Source organism: Callithrix jacchus, chromosome 6, assembly GCF_049354715.1.
Source record: "Callithrix jacchus isolate 240 chromosome 6, calJac240_pri, whole genome shotgun sequence".
Taxonomy (NCBI): domain Eukaryota; kingdom Metazoa; phylum Chordata; class Mammalia; order Primates; family Cebidae; genus Callithrix; species Callithrix jacchus.
In genome coordinates this window covers 27,515,332-27,531,522 of record NC_133507.1, presented here as the reverse complement: position 1 = coordinate 27,531,522, position 16,191 = coordinate 27,515,332, and the positions used below count along the sequence as shown (strand labels likewise).

General features: G+C 39.9%; 1 protein-coding gene across 2 annotated transcripts; it reads right to left on the bottom strand.

Moving 5' to 3' along the window:
- Positions 1 to 4,518: 4,518 nt before the first annotated feature.
- On the bottom strand, positions 4,519 to 15,604 carry BCL2A1 (BCL2 related protein A1). Of its 2 annotated transcripts, none has more exons than XM_002749208.7 (2): positions 15,121 to 15,604; positions 4,519 to 4,798 (listed from the first exon to the last, which is right to left on the bottom strand). In XM_002749208.7, the coding sequence occupies exons 1-2, from the start codon at positions 15,538 to 15,540 to the stop codon at positions 4,691 to 4,693; spliced, it is 528 nt and encodes a 175-aa protein (XP_002749254.2). In that variant the 5' UTR covers positions 15,541 to 15,604; the 3' UTR covers positions 4,519 to 4,690. The 2 variants fall into 2 exon arrangements, 1 of the variants encoding a protein (XP_002749254.2); XR_004744475.3 differs by lacking the exon at positions 15,121 to 15,604 and adding an exon at positions 5,295 to 5,749 and having other exon boundaries at positions 4,659 to 4,798.
- Between the last annotated feature and the right edge of the window lie 587 nt (positions 15,605 to 16,191).

Genomic DNA, 16,191 nt, shown 5'->3' with positions numbered 1-16,191 from the left:
CATGGTTCCTGCCCACACAGAACTTAGTATCTGTTGGAGAAACAGATATATTGATTTAAAAATCATACAAAGGCCAGGCACAGTGCTCACACCTGTAATCCCAGCACTTTGGGAGGCCAAAGTGGGCAGATCATGAGATCAGGAAATTGAGACCATCCTGGCTAACACAGTGAAACCCTGTCGCCACTAAAAATACAAAAAATTAGCAGGGTGTGCTGGCACGTGCATGTAGTCCCAGCTACTCGGGATGCTGAGGCCAGAGAATCACTTGAACCCAGGAGGCAGAGGTTGCAGTGAGCCGAGATCACACCATTGCACTCCAGCCTGGGCGACAGAACAAGATTACTTCTCCAAAAAATAAAAAATAAAAATCGTAGAAATGTAACCCCATAATTGAGACAATGGTGTTTTGCAAGACTATAATTGCAGAATTTAACCTAGTCAGGGGAGGTATACCTGAAGAAGTAAACTTTGAGCTGAAACCTGAAAAATGAATAAGCATTAACCAAAGGTGGAGGCAGGGGAAACAGCAGGGGCAAATATCTGTGGCAGAAGGTCCTGAAAACAGCTCAGCAAAGCTGCAGAAGAGACAGATCCCTGAGGAGGACACAACTGAAATGAAGTGGGACAATCATAGTAGAGACCAAACCATGCAGTGGGGCCTGGTAGAGTGTCACTGAGGCTCTAATTTACAATGACAGAGTCCTCTTAAATGACAAGGAAAACAAAATAATGGTGCTTCAGGACCTTACTCATGGCATTAATAAACTTCTACTTTAAATTCATATTTGGAGTGGTTTTTTATTTGAAATGGAGTTTCACTCTCGTTGCTCAGGCTGGAGTGCAATAGCAGGGTCTTGGCTCACTGCAACCTCTGCTTCCCAGGTTGAAGCGATTCTCCTGCCTCAGCCTCCTGAGTAGCTGAGATTACAGGTGTGCATCATCATGCCTGGCTAATTTTTGTATTTTTAGTTGAGATAGGATTTCACTATGTTGGCCAGGCTGGTCTCGAACTTCTGACCTCATGATCCACCCACCTCAGCCTCCGGAAGTGCTGGGGTTATAGGCGTGAGCTACCACAGCCGGCTGGAGTGATTTTTATTTCTCTCATTTTGTATTTGTTCTTATTGTTTACATTGCTTCTGATGTATGTTAATCATTTTTCACAAAAAGCTTTCTTCTAAGTCAACTTCATTGAGACATTATTTATTGAAAGTAATATGCACCAGTTTTAAGTGTACATCTCTATGAGTATTGACAGATTTACACACCCATGTAACTACCACCACAATCAAGATGAAGAATATTTGTATCACTCCAGGAAAAGTTCTTTCTCAGTCAATACACCCTAGCTCCAGGCAACAACTGACCTGTTTTCTGACACTATATGTTCTTTTTTGAGTTTCATGCAAAGGAGATAATACACTATGTACTCTTGTGACTAGCTTTTTTCACTCAACATGGTTTTGAGATTATCTATTCTGTTGCATGTACCAGTAGTTATTTCCTTTTTATTGCTGAGTGACATTCTGTCTTATGGATATTCCAAAATGTGTTGATTCACTCCCCTGTTGGTGAACAGAGGAATTCTGGGTCCTACAGTAAACATATGTTTAACTTTATAAGAAATTTCCAAGCTGTTTTCTGAAGTTGTACTACAATTTTACATTATCATCAGTGTTGTTTAAGAGTTCCATTTGCTCCGCATTTTCCCAAAAGCTTGGCATTTTTCATCTTTCTCATTTTAGCTATTCTGGAGGGTGTGTCGTGGTCTCTTGCTGTGGTTTTAATTTGCGTTTCTCTGATGACTAATGATGTTGAACATCTTCCTCATGTCCATTGGCCTATCTGCTTTTGTGAAGTGTCCAAATCTTTCACTCATGCTTAATATTAGGTTAATGATGATCTTGTTATTGAATTATAAGAGTATCATATATATCCTGGATACAAGTCCTTTATCAGATATTAGTGTGGTATATATTGTCTCCCACTGTGTGATTTGCCTTTTTGAGAGCATTTTAAAAATAGCTGTATTGAGGTATAATTCAAATACCTTCTGTTTAAGTTATTAAAAGTGTCTTTTTTGGCCGGGTGCAGTGGCTCACGCCTGTAATCCCAACACTTTGGGAGGCCAAGGCAGGCAGATCATGAGGTCAGGAGTTCGAGACCAACCTGACCAACATGGTAAAACCCTATCTCTACTAAAAATACAAAAATTAGCCGGTATGATGGCACACGCCTGTAATTCCAGCTACTCAGAAGGCTGAGACAGGAGAATTGCTTGAACCTGGGAGGCAGAGGTTGCAGTGAACCAAGATCACACCACTGCACTCCAGCCTGGGTGACAGAGTGAGACTCGGTCTCAAAAAACAACAACAAAAAAAGTGTCTTTTTAAGAGTAAAGATTAAAATTGTTTTCATGTTTAAATTATCAATATTTTCTGGCTCAAGCTTTTTGTGTTCTGCCTAAGAACTCTGCTTACACCAAGGTTGTAAAGATTTTCTCTTATATTTTCTTCTAGACGGTCTGTAGTTTTCACATAAATTTAGGCCTGTCGTCTGTTTCCATTTAATTTTTGTGTTCTGCCTAAGAAATCTGCTTACACCAAGGTTGTAAAGATTTTCTCTTGTATTTTCCTCTAGACGTTGTATAGTTTTCACATAAATTTAGGTCTGTGGTCTGTTTCCATTTAATTTTTGTGTGCTGCCTGAAGTAAGAGTTGAGGTTTATAAAAACTTTTCTTTTTTTTTTTGAGATGGAGTTTTACTTTTGTCACCCAGGCTGGAATGCAATGGTGTGATCTCAGCTCACTGTAACTTCCACCTCCTGGGTTCAAGTAATTCTCCTGTCTCTGCCTCCCAAGTAGCTGGACTATAGGCACACGCCACCACGCCAGCTGGCTTTTGTATTTTTAATAGAGATGAGGTTTCACTATGTTGGCCAGGCTGGTCTGGAACTCCTGACCTCAGGTGATCCATCCATCTCAATCTCCCAAAGTGCTGTGATTACAGGCATGAGCCATCATCGCAGGCCATAAAAACCTTTTTTTTTTAAGTAAATTAATAAAACAAACAGCGAGGTGCAGTTTAAAAAACCAGGTCACAGACCAAATCAGAAATAGTTACTGATTTCCCAGTGTTACATTGATAAAGAAGTAACTGCAGTTCAAAAACCAGATTTTCGTGGTTTCTCGTGTGAATTCCAGGTAATAGTGCCCATGTATGTACTTCATGTTGTTACCATCAGTGACTGTTCATTCCCATCACTCAGCTCTGATTAATACCCAAAATGAATTAAAATTAAAAGCAGTTGGGGGGTGGGTGAGGCACTTGGAGGAAGAGAAGAAAAAAGGAAACTGTGACATCTTACTTACCCTGCTCCCAGTAGACATGAGTCTCAGATGGTATAGATAGTTGCCTCTCAGATGTGACTCCCTAAGTAAATCAGAGCTGTCTCTGCCAAAAATGCTTCTCCACTGATAACCCCTGTGTCCTAATACCAGCCATTAAGAATTAGACCTCCTGGCCAGGCGCCGTGGCTCATACCTGTAATCCCAGCACTTTGGGAGGCTGAGGTTGGTGGATCACCTGAGGTCAGGAGTTCGAGACCAGACTGGTCAACGTGGTGAAACCCAGTCTCTACTAAAAATACAAAAAATTAGTTGGGCGTGGTGGCGGGAGCCTGTTATCCTAGCTATTTGGGAGGCTGAGGCAGGAGAATCACTTGAACCAGGTAGATGGAGGTTGCAAAGCCGAGATCATGCCACTGCACTCCAGCCTAGGCAACAACAGCAAAACTCCATCTCAAAAAAAAAAATCATACCTCCTAGGTACATTATTAATTAACTGAAGTACCCAGCAAGAATGTACATGGCCCAAGCTCTGGCTTCTTTATGGGATCTATCAACAGCTTCCAGGAAAGGGTTACACAAGCCCCAGGGGGATTGTTTTGTAAGAGGAAGGGAAGGACAGAAAGATCTGGAACAAGGTGTAGAATTCTCCTATTGCAGTCAGATTTGCTGACCTAAAAACTAGAAAACAAGGTCTAACAAACTACATAATTTTCTAATCTGTTCGTATTTTTAAACAGTAGCTCCATATTGAATCATTTACCTCATTTTCTTTGTTCAGAATATCCCAGAGGATCCTGCATATCAGGTTGCTGTATCCATGAACCCCAAATGGTAAGCCAGAGAGAGAAGGCTGGGGAGGAGGCATCAATGGAAACTCTAAGCAGCCAGGGGCTCGGGGACCTGCAGAAAGCATGAGAAAGAAGGAAGGAAGGAGGGAAGAGGGAAGCGACCTGAGTCTGCCTCTAGCCTGTGTCTGCTTCCCGTGCAGTCTAGTCTAGGGATACAGAGAAGGACTTCTGGGTAATGAGCACACCTTAAAGGGTCGGCCATGGGGCAGAAAAGACACTCCTTCCTGGTTGTCATCCCGTAATTCATTGCCTGTCTCCTGTGTTGAGCTTTACCCTTTGGCTCAATGTCTGCCAGGCAGACAAAATGGCATATAAAGAAAGATACAAACAATTTATTCGTTATATGGGGACAACATTTCTGTAACTTGGGAAAGTCGTTATATCATCAAAGCTGTTAAACTTGTACTTTTTAGAAGTATGTGTTGACAGTCGTTTTCACAAGAGTCAGGAAAATGAGGCTGTTTTCACAATATGGAGTGTCCTTTCTGGTCAACAGTATTGCTTCAAGAGAGATAGCATTTCGCAGATCTTTCCTGTAACTTCTAGAAAAGTCATCCAGCCAGATTTAGGTTCAAACTTCTTTACAAAGCCATTTTCCTAGGAGAGAAAAAATTTAATGTTTTAAAAATCATTGGAGATTAAGTATGTTGGAATAAAAAGCAAAAATATTTTCATTTAAATAATGCAAATAGTTAATCTTCTACCCCTCTTAAGCAACACTGTGTAACAGAAACAGTGTGATCTCCATCTGTAATTTTAAATTTTTTGTAGCCGTATTTTAAAAAGTAAAAAAATAGGTAAAACTTTTAAGATACATTTAGTGTTAATATGCAATCAGTATAAAATCATTAATGAGATATTCTTTTGTCATAGCCTTCTGAAATCCGATGAGTATTTAGGACTTACAGCACATCTTAATTCAGACTAGCCACATTTCTCTACCATAGTGAACAGCAAGCACAGCTCAAGAGGATAGAAAGCCTTTTTTTTTTCCTAGTTCAGTCATCCAGCATTGATTTAAATGCACTTATATTTGTAATATAAATTATTTTATATCGTAAACTGCATTGTACTGAAAATCAGGAGAACTCACAGTAAATCCAGATTAAAGCAGTGCCTCTGAAAAGGTTGATGGTTTTGAGGAAGGAGACCCAGGCATCTGGGATCTCCTCCCCCTCGACTTCCACAATGCATTTCAATAGAAGAAAAAGCAGGCCAACTGGCACCTCCTGAATGACCTGCCTGTAAATAACACTCTTGGTATTGGGGAAACTCTACGGAAGACACTGTTTTTACTTAAAACAAGATCAAACCCCCACCCAACTCCATCTGGAGACCAGAGCCTTTTCATATGTGATTTCTAAAGCTGTAAACCCAGAAACCCTTTCATACGTGATTTCTAAAGCTGTAAATCCAAAACCCTTTCACTTGTGATTTCTAAGACTGTAAACCTAAGATTCTTCCATGTGTAATATCTAGAGTGTAAGCCTTTATAAAGGCAGAACCTTCCTTTGTTAGACAACTCACCGCCTGGCTCCCAGCCGTCATAAACCCCTCCCTTCCCCATTCAGTGTTTGAGAGCTGTTTCTCTCGGCCACTTCTGCTACAGTTTCTTTTAAAATCTACCCTCTCTGTGATCAGACATAGTTTTAAAAATATAGGATAATCCAATTAACTGGACAGTTTAGTTAATTTACAATCTATATTCATAGAATCCTCGCTGAAAAGCGCCTCTGAGATCATCTAGCCTGAAGCCCTCCCTTATTTTAACAAATGAGGAAACTGAGGCTCAGGGAAAAAAAATAAGTTATCTAAGGTTAGCCACCTCCTTGTGGCTGGACTGGGATTAGAATGCAAACACCCTACTTCTTTCCACTCTATACATTTCCAGACAAGTACCAAAGGAATTAGAAAATTGTTAAAAAAAATTTCTCAAATGGTCATCTAGCAAACATTTACATCTGCATCTTACAGATGCCAGAACCTCGGGTTACAAATGCCTGCAAGTAGCTCAGAGCCTCGTGTGATTAATACTGAAACATAAACCTAGCATAACTCCTCCATAGTTGGGAGAGACTCCAGAGCTCTGCAGTGCCTTGGAATCATTTATGAGCATCACTGGCAGAGCAGATGTATATCACCAGCCAGCGGGACTTTCCATTTGACAGATTGCCTAAGAAAGCCATTTTCTGCCTACATGTTAAATGTGCATTGTGCTCTGAGACATGCTGTCATGCCCTGACCAAGAAGGAAACTGCCGCCTCTCTTCTTCCTCTTTCCCTCCTGCCAGCACATGCTCATAGATTTCCCATACACTCTCAGAAGGTATCCACTTCATTACACTCCTTCCTAGAATTTTCATAAAGCCCATGTTTCGTGAGTATAATGAGGCCCTCTGAAATGATTTTTATTATTATGACAACAATTACTGTCTATGATCATTGAACAGTTAACATGTCATCTTATACACATCATTGTCTAAAGAAAGGACAGTGAACAAAGAAAAACATTGATGACTTCAGCCAGATGAAGATTAAAATTTTTTAAACTATGAAAAATTAAAATTAAAAAGAACAATGGACTAGGAAAATATTTACATATACCATGAAAGAATTCATTCAAAGGTAAGAGAAAATCCTCAGGCCCTTAATAGTTTAAAAGGGAAAGACCACTCAAGAGAGAAATACAAATCATTAACAAGTATGTGGAAAAACAGTAATAGCAGTTAAAGAAATGTGCTTTTAACACAGTCTTACTGTTTTTTACACCTATTATATTGGCTTTGTTATTTTCTGCCTATCAAACCCTCAAAATTATTAATAGTACCACCCATGTTGATAAGTTTGTTGTGACATTGTTCCGTTGATATAATACTTTTGGAAAGAAAATACGTTTTCCAATATGCTAGAGTATTATAATTACACACATATCTTATAAATAAACCAGTCATTCCACTATTAGAAATTTATCATGAGGCAGTCTTCTAAAATATTGGAGGGTAGGGGGCACCAGAGAAACATACCCATGCTTCGGTATTGAAGCATTATATCTAAAAGGGGAAAACTCAAAAAAAAAAAAAAAAAAGAATTGTCTAACAATTGGGAATTGGTTAAGTAAATTATGATATAACAAATTAATGGAATATTCTGTAGAGATTAAAATTAATGTCAAATGTTAACATGGAATATGTGAGACAGTGTTGAAAATATTTATAATATGATGTCACATGAAAAAACTCTTCTGTATACCCTCATTACAGTTTCATATAATGTCTGCGTGTGGATATTTTAGGGTGTTGGGAGTAATTTTTCTTCCTCTCAAAAATGTTATTTTCAAGGACGGGCACGGTGGAATCCCAGCACTTTGGGAGGCCGAGGCGGGTGGATCACAAGGTCAAGAGATCGAGACCATCTGGTCAACATGGTGAAACCCTGTCTCTAATAAAACGCAAAAATTAGCTGGCCTGTAGTCCCAGCTACTCGGGAGGCTGAGGCAGGAGAATTGCTTGAACCCAAGAGGCGGAGGTTGCGGTGAGCCAAGATCATGCTATTGCACTCCCGCCTGGGTAATAAGAGCGAAACTCCGTCTCAAAAAAAAAAAATGTTATTTTCAAATATATTTTCTTTAATGATGCTATTTGTATCTTAAAGCCACTATATAAAAATAAATATACAAATAAGGATTCAATATCCTCTCAGTAATGTAGTGAATAAGAACTGTTCAGGCCTTATTTCTGGGAATAGTGATAGTTTGTTAAATTCACCTACTTTGGTTTCAAGGAAGCCTAAAGCATAAAATAATATACTGTATCACTAATGCAAAGAAAATCAGAGCCTCAGAATTTTTTTTTAAATATATATTTTATTGTACTTTAGGTTCTGGGGTACATGTGAAGACCATGCTGGATTGTTGCATAGGTACATACATGGCAATGTGGTTTGCTGCCTCTATCCCCTTAGAACCTCAGAATTTTTAAAGATACAGGCAGCCAGATGCAATGGCTTAAGCCCTGTAATCCTAACACTTTGGGAGGCTGAGATAGGAGAATTACTTGAGCCCTGTAGGTCGAGGGTGCAGTGAGCCAAGATCGTGCCATTGCACTCCAGCCTGGGTGACAGAGAAAAACTCTGTTTCAAAAAACAAAAACAAAAAAGATACAGGCAAATACTATGATGTTACTCCCACTTCTCTAAAGACTATTCATTCACAAAATATTCATTGAGTGTTGGGCACTTGCCAGGTAGCATTTACAGCACCGGAAACACAGTGGTGAACAAAGCATATAGGATCCCTGCCCTCACTAAGCTGACATTCTCGTGCAGAAACAGACAACAAACAGAGAAGCAAATATATATGCAATGGGATGTCCAGTCATGAAAACTATTAGGAAGGCAATAAAGTTGGGTAGGGAGACAGAGAGCAGCAGTGGTACTTTCTCAGATGGGGTGATCAAGGAAGACTTCTCTCAGGAGGCAACCTTGGAACGGAGACCTGAGCAAAAAGAAGAGGGAAGTCAGGCCAACTTCTGATGGAAAATTATTCCAGGCAGAGGGAACAGCAAGTGCAGAGGCCTTGGGGGTGGAATGTGCTCAGCTTATCCAAGGAGGCTGGAGCTATGAGAACATGGAAAAGTTCATAGAAAATGAGATTCGAGAGGCGATTAGAGGCCACATTATGTAGGGCTTTGAGTACCACAGTCAGAATTTTGTGCTTTTGTTCCCAGGGTAAAGGGGCAGCTTGGAGGGTTATGATTAGGCCAAGACATGATCTAATTCAGGTTTTAAAAATATTGCTGTGGCTGCTATGTGGAGAACAAATTATAGCAGATAAAGGATGGAACCATGAGGTCTGCCAGGAGGCTACTCACAGAGTCAAGTTGGAGAAGGTGGCCTAGATGCCCAGGGGATTATAGCATTTCAAAGGGGTAGCCGGGAGGATGTCTGATGGACAGATGTGGGCTGTGAGAGACAGGAGTCCAGGCTGACTCCCAAGGTAGAGAACTGGCCCTTAGAGAGCTTGACGGGGCCTCAGGAGAGGTGCTTTTCTCTCAGTCCTGTGTCAGCATCATGCATTTCTGCCTGACTTGAGGGTCATTTATTTTTCACTAAATGATTATTAAATCTCAAGCAAAAATTAAAAATAAATAGAAGATTTTGGCCCCCAAATCAAAGGACATATATGAATCCTTGAGATGGTGTTACCTCGCTGCTAGATCTCTATACCTTTTGGAAATGCCTTTGAAAAAGTGAATGCTTAACCATCTCCATGTCTCTGTGTACCCATTTATTTGGCCTCAAATTGACCAGACTATTTATTTAGAGTAAGAGGATAACAAAGAAAAAAAATACCCTCTTGGCCTAACTGAATGACCCAAGGTTTAAAATTGTGCTTACTTGGAAAGCACCAACTCTTGACTGTACATCTACTTTCAGAAGAGCTAAGAATTACATATTTAAACTTCCTAGAATTTCCCACATGACCCTCATGGTTGCATAGTATTTGACAGTTTGCAAAGCGCTTTTTTACAAAAAGTGTTTTATAATCATTTAGCTTTCCTTTAAAGGTAGGTAATACTGTTTTCATTAAATATTATAGATATAATAAATTATCATACATCCTATCATATTTTTATATACATTATATAAGGAATCTGAGTCTCAATGAACCTCAGTAACTTACCCAAGGTTATACCTCTAGTGAGTAAGAAAACCAGAGTTCAAATCTCCAGTTCCAGTGTTGCTTCATTGAATCACTTTATCAGCAAATATTTGTTGTCACCTTCCATGCGACAGGTCCTATGTATACAGTGATACATTAAGTAGACATGATTTCTCCCAGGTGGAGCTGAGTGCCAAGCATTGTTTCTATTCCCCCAGCATATGCAGAGGAGAATGCTTCACTGAAGAGGGAGAAGGTAAGACCCACCTGGTTCAAAAAGAAGGGTGATCTCAAGGGAAGACACGAGTTTCACCACATGACCATTATAGTGGGTTTTTTTTTTTTTTTTTTGAGACGGAGTTTCGCTCTTGTTACCCAGGCTGGAGTGCAATGGCGCGACCTCGGCTCACTGCAACCTCCGCCTCCCGGGTTCAGGCAATTCTCCTGCCTCAGCCTCCTGAGTAGCTGGGATTACAGGTACGCGCCAACATGCCCAGCTAATTTTTTGTATTTTTAGTAGAGATGGGGTTTCACCATGTTGACCAGGATGGTCTCGATCTCTTGACCTCGTGATCCACCCGCTTCGGCCTCCCAAAATGCTGGGATTATAGGCGTGAGCCACCACACCCGGCCCATTCTAGTAGTTTTTAAGAACCATCCTTTCGTCATGAATGTGGAAGGTAGCCAAATGGCACTAGCTTCCCTATCGGATCTTGTGAGAGCCCATCATTTCTCAGCCCTTCAAATTAGGAGAGGGGACAGGAGGAAATCACGGTAAATGTGGAAGAAAAGAAAAAGAGAGATGAGACGCCACAAACAAATGAAGGCAGGAAAGCAGGCAGGCAGGCAGAAAGGCAGGCAAGACAAGCTGATAAAACAGAGAAAGAGAACAAGGAAAGAGATTATGAGTCCCTTTACTGATAAGCCAGTCCTGTTTCTTCCCATTAGGGGATCTGTTTTACATGATAATTAATATCTAACTATATTTGATCATATAATTTATGGAGACTAAATGTAGTCAGATTCACTCAATGGAAGCTAGATAATACTACTACTACCAACAGCAACAACTCTAAACTTGTATTGAGTACTCATTTTTCAGGAATTGTTCCAAGTGCTTTGCATATATTAACTGATTTAATCCTTATACCAGTCCCAGGACATTGGTTGCAATATTTTGCTGTTTTTACAGATGAGGAAACAAGGCTTAGGGAAGTTAAGCAACTTGTACAATTCACACAGGTAGTAAGCATTCGAGTCCAAAAATGAAGCCAGGTTGATCTGATTCTGAGTTGGTGCTCTGAACATCTGTGCTGTGCTCACACACTGCATTCTTTTTTTTTTGAGACAGAGTCACTCTGTCACCCAGGCTGGAGTGCAATGGCTCACTGCAACCTCTGCCTCCCAGGTTCAAGTGATTCTCCTGCCTCAGCCTCCCAAGTAGCTGAGATTCTAGGCACCTGCCACCATGCCCTGCTAATTTTGTGTATTTAGTAGAGATGGGGTTTCACCATCTTAGGCAGGCTGGTCTCAAACTCTTGACCTCAGATGATCTGCCCACCTTGGCCTCCCAAAGCATTGGGATTACAGGGGTGAGTCACCGTGCCTGGCACATACCGCATTCTTAATTCAAAGTTTTCATAAAGTCTCTGGGCACTTTTAAATTTTAATTAAATTATAGATTGTATGTTTTATGATCAGTGATTTCTTTTTTTTTTTTTTTTTTGAGACAGAGTTTCGCTCTTGTTACCCAGGCTGGAGTGCAATGGTGCAATCTCGGCTCATCACAACCTCCGCCTCCTGGGTTCAGGCAATTCTGCTGCCTCAGCCTCCTGAGTAGCTGGGATTACAGGCATGCGCCACCATGCCCAGCTAATTTTTTGTATTTTTAATAGAGACGGGGTTTCATCATGTTGACCAGGATGGTCTCGATCTCTTGACCTCGTGATCCACCCACCTCGGCCTCCAAAGTGCTGGGATTACAGGCTTGAGCCACCGCGCCCAGCCTGATTAGTGATTTCTTGAGAGTTTTTTCAGGCAGGTAGAAAGTGAGAAGCTGCTGCTCTCATCTTAAATTTGAAAATGCCTCCTCTACTCTTACCTCTTCTTCTGGGCCACTGACTATACTAGCATAAGCATGAGACTGTGCCATTTCCCCTGAAATAAATCATTCAAGAGTAAATTCATTCATTTGAGCAGATTTGTCAACATCACTATGAAAAAAAGATAACAGTTTTCCCATGCCAGTTTGCACTGACTCAAAAAAGTCCTGCCCATCACGAACAGAACCAATGCCTCATCTGAGCTGAAAGGACATCTTAGAGTGTTTGTTTCATTTCTACAACCTGACCTATTCAGGTGTTTTTTAAAAAAAAAAAAAAAAAAAAAAAGGTTGGAAACGTTAGAAAGGCTTAGTGTGCGTGTGCAGGCAATGTGTGTATTTGTATCTACACTCGAGAGAGTTTTATCCTGCCACACTCATGTGTACATCTGTATCACCCTCCAAAAATGAGGGCACTGTGAGAAATTCTCAGAGACAATTCCATACTTTGCTAACAGTGAGATCCAGGAGTTCACAAATATTATTGTGGCGAAGTTAAATTTTTAAGTAACATTTATTCGCCGTCTGTGTGTTTCAAATTCTATGCTAGGCTTTGGGAATACAGTCCAAGCCCACATAGAGTCTACAAACTAGTAGAGTATTTCTCTACAGGCTCATATGTGGTCTTCTGTGCTAGAGAACGTTTGCCTTCACCTAAAATGTACATGGTGCAGCTGAAATTTCCACCAGTCCTTCAGTATAGCCAATCAGAAGAACACATGACAAAACATTTCACATGCTTTGCCCAGCCTCAGTCACGCTGAGTTAGAACTAAGTTCCAGGAAGAAGTTGATTGAGAAAGGGGAGTAGCTGCAGTAAGGTCTATCATGCAGGAAGACCTTGAACAAAATAAAAAAGGCATCAAGTAAAAGATCAATAAATTCAATTGCAACAAACTTTTAAACGTTTGTAATGACCAAAGACATCCCTAGCTTTAAAAGATAATCAGCAAAATTAAAGATACCTGCCACATATATAAAAATAATTTGGCTCACACCTATAATCCCAGCACGTTGGGAGGCTGAGAGGGGAGGATCACCCGAGGTCAGGAGTTTGAGACCAGCCTGACCAACATGGTGAAACCCCATTTCTACTAAAAATACAAAATTATCTGGGTGTGGTGGCACATGCCTGTAATCCCAGCTACTTGGGAGGCTGAGGCAGGAGAATCGCTTGAACCCAGGAAGCAGAGGTTGCAGTGAGCTGAGATCATGCCATTGCACTCCAGCCTGGGCAACAAGAGTGAAACTCAGGCTTGAGTTTCACATAATACTTACAAATGATCAGTTAATATATGAAAAGATGCTCAAAATGGAAAAAAAATATTTAACCTTACTAGAAATCAAGAAAATGAGAATTAGGCCAGGCATGGTGGCTCATGCCTGTAATCCTGGCACTTTGGGAGGCTGAGGCGGGCGGATCATGAGGTCAGGAGATCAAGACCATCCTGGCCAACATGGTGAAACCCCCGTCTCTACTAGAAATACAAAAAAAATATTAGCCAAGTGTGGCAGCACACACCTGCAATCCCAGCTACTCGGGAGGCTGAGGCAGGAAAATTGCTTGAACCCAGGAGGCAGAGATTGCAGTGAACAAAGATCGTGCCACTGCACTAAAGCCTGGGCGACAGTGTGAGACTCCGTCTCAAAAAAGAAAACGAGAATTAAAACAAGATAAAGTCTATTCTTTTAGCCCAACAAATTAAGGAAATTATGACAAATTGCAACAACCTAATGTTAGTCAGCTGGGGTGGGGGAACTGTTGGATACTCTAACAACCTGCTGAGGGGAGTGTCACTTGCTAGACTTGGTAGACCCACTCTGGAGGGCAAGGACCTAGTTAATTAAAAAATGTATATACACCATGACCCAGAATTTATAACCCAACATCCATCCTTGAAAAATACACACATGCACAAGGGAAGATATATGTAAAATGATAGTCAATAAAGCATTGTGTGTGATAGCAAACTCGAAATAACCTCAACAGCTATCAGCTAGAAATGGCCAAATACTCTACAGTATTTACATACAAAGACTACACACAGCACTCTTAATAATACTATTTTAAATAACTGAGTAAAAAAAAAAGTTGCAGAATTAGTACCATATACTATTTTCACATATACACATGTAAAAATATGTATGTAAAATGTATATTATATGTAAAAAAGTGTATGTGTTACATGTTTTATGTGTTATATGATATATGTAAAACAAGCACACATGTACATTTTACATAAAACTTTTTTTAATAAATTTTTTTTACAAAGAAGTATTGTTTATTTTCTATGGGTATATTCAGTAGGCATGTTTTGCATGCAAAGTAATTGATAACAGTGGTAACCTCTTGGGAGAGGTGAAGGCCAGGAATTGAGAGAGGATCCATGGAGACTTAAGTGCTTTAAAAAATAATCATTAATTATATTGGGATATAAAGGAAAGCATATACATCCAGATGTGTCAGGCTTTTTACCAACATGAGTTTCAGCAAAGGTCCCTACACAGTCTTGGCTTTTTGAGGCACTGTTAATAAAGTGAGTTTTTATTTGAAAATTCTTAGATAAAGGTTCTTGCTGGTGGTACAGTACATTATGTTTTAATCAACAAACCTTAACAGCCCAGAATTTGTTAGTGACAATTTGTTATAAATATAAATTTATGTATTAATAAACTGAAAAACATCAATTTGTAAGCAAGAACTTTAAAAAATGTACACCTGCCTTTTGCAACCTCATAAATACCTAAAAATAACAGCATCTATTAGCAACTCTTTCTGTACTGATTGTAGGAATGTCGGCACTGTCTGTACCATCATGACAACCTTCGCAATGCTAGTACTAGATTACAGTGCGAGCACTGCTGATTCTGAAGCTGCATGAGAGAGGAGATTTATTAGTTAGTGCCCAAGCCTCACTACTATAATTTATACTGTTAAAAATAAAAACTGGAAACACAAGTGTTTTCCAACTATAAAGTTCAAGTTCAAGGATTCATTGGAAGTAAGCCAGAAGATAGAATTTTATTTTAAAAATTAACTCAAACCACCCAAGGAAAATAGTATTCTTGAGTAAATGTTTTGTTGTTGTTTTAATTAGCAAGGATATTCTCGATTTCTATTTCACAGTAAAGAACAATGAAGAATTTTCCATCACACATACCCAGCCTCCGTTTTGTCTTATCCATTCTCCTGTGTTATTCATTATGAACTCAGCAACAAAATGTGAGATCTCCTTGTAAGTATCCACATCCGGGGCAATTCGCTCTCGTAGAAGTTTCTTGATGAGAATACCTTCAAATGCAAATATGGTTACAATTCTTCCCCAGTTAATAATGCCATCTTCAAATTCCTTTTCCATCACTTGACTGAATATCGTTCTGGCATTATCTATGGACGCAATATCAACATTGTCCAAGCATGACTTCAGACTCTTTTCCACTTCTTTTTGGACTGAGAATGCAACCTGTTGTAGCACTCTAGACGTTTTGCTCGGACCCATTCCAGACTGTGGTATCTGCAGGACGTACTGCAGATAGTCCTGAGTTAGATTGTGAATATATCCAAATTCAGAGTCTGTCATCTTCTGCCTGGTGGAGAGCAAAGTCTTGAGCTGGCTCACCTTGAAGCTGTTGAGGCAATTTAACGAGAATGCTCACTGAGCTTGGCTGAGTTATGACACATGATGACACGTGGAGGATGGTGGAATTTCTCTTTGCATCACTTCATAGTATCCTTCCTCCTAGTCACTTTCATGTGTAGGCTGTTTAATGTCATGCACGAAAGAGAAAGTTTAAAATGTGAAAGAGGAAAATGTTTCGGAGAGGCCACTTCCTCATCCCGTGATTAATTCAGCTTTATAAGTCTTAAGTGCAGGATGTGGAGAAATTAGAATCCTTGTACATTGCTGGTGAGAATGTGAAATGGTGCAACCTCTGTGAAAAGGTCGCCAGTTTCTCAAAAAGTTAGATACAGAATTATCAAAAGACCTAGCAATTTCATTCATAGTATATACCCCCAAAAGAAGTGAAAATAGACACTCAAATACTTACCTAGGAATGTACGTGGCAGCACTATTCACAATAGCCAAGAGGTGGACACAACTCAAATGTTGATCAACAGACGAATGGAAAAATAAATTATGGAACACTATTCATCCAAAAAAAGGAATGAAGCACTAATAACATGCCTCAACAGGAATGAACCTCAAAAACATTAGGCTAATAGAGAGAAG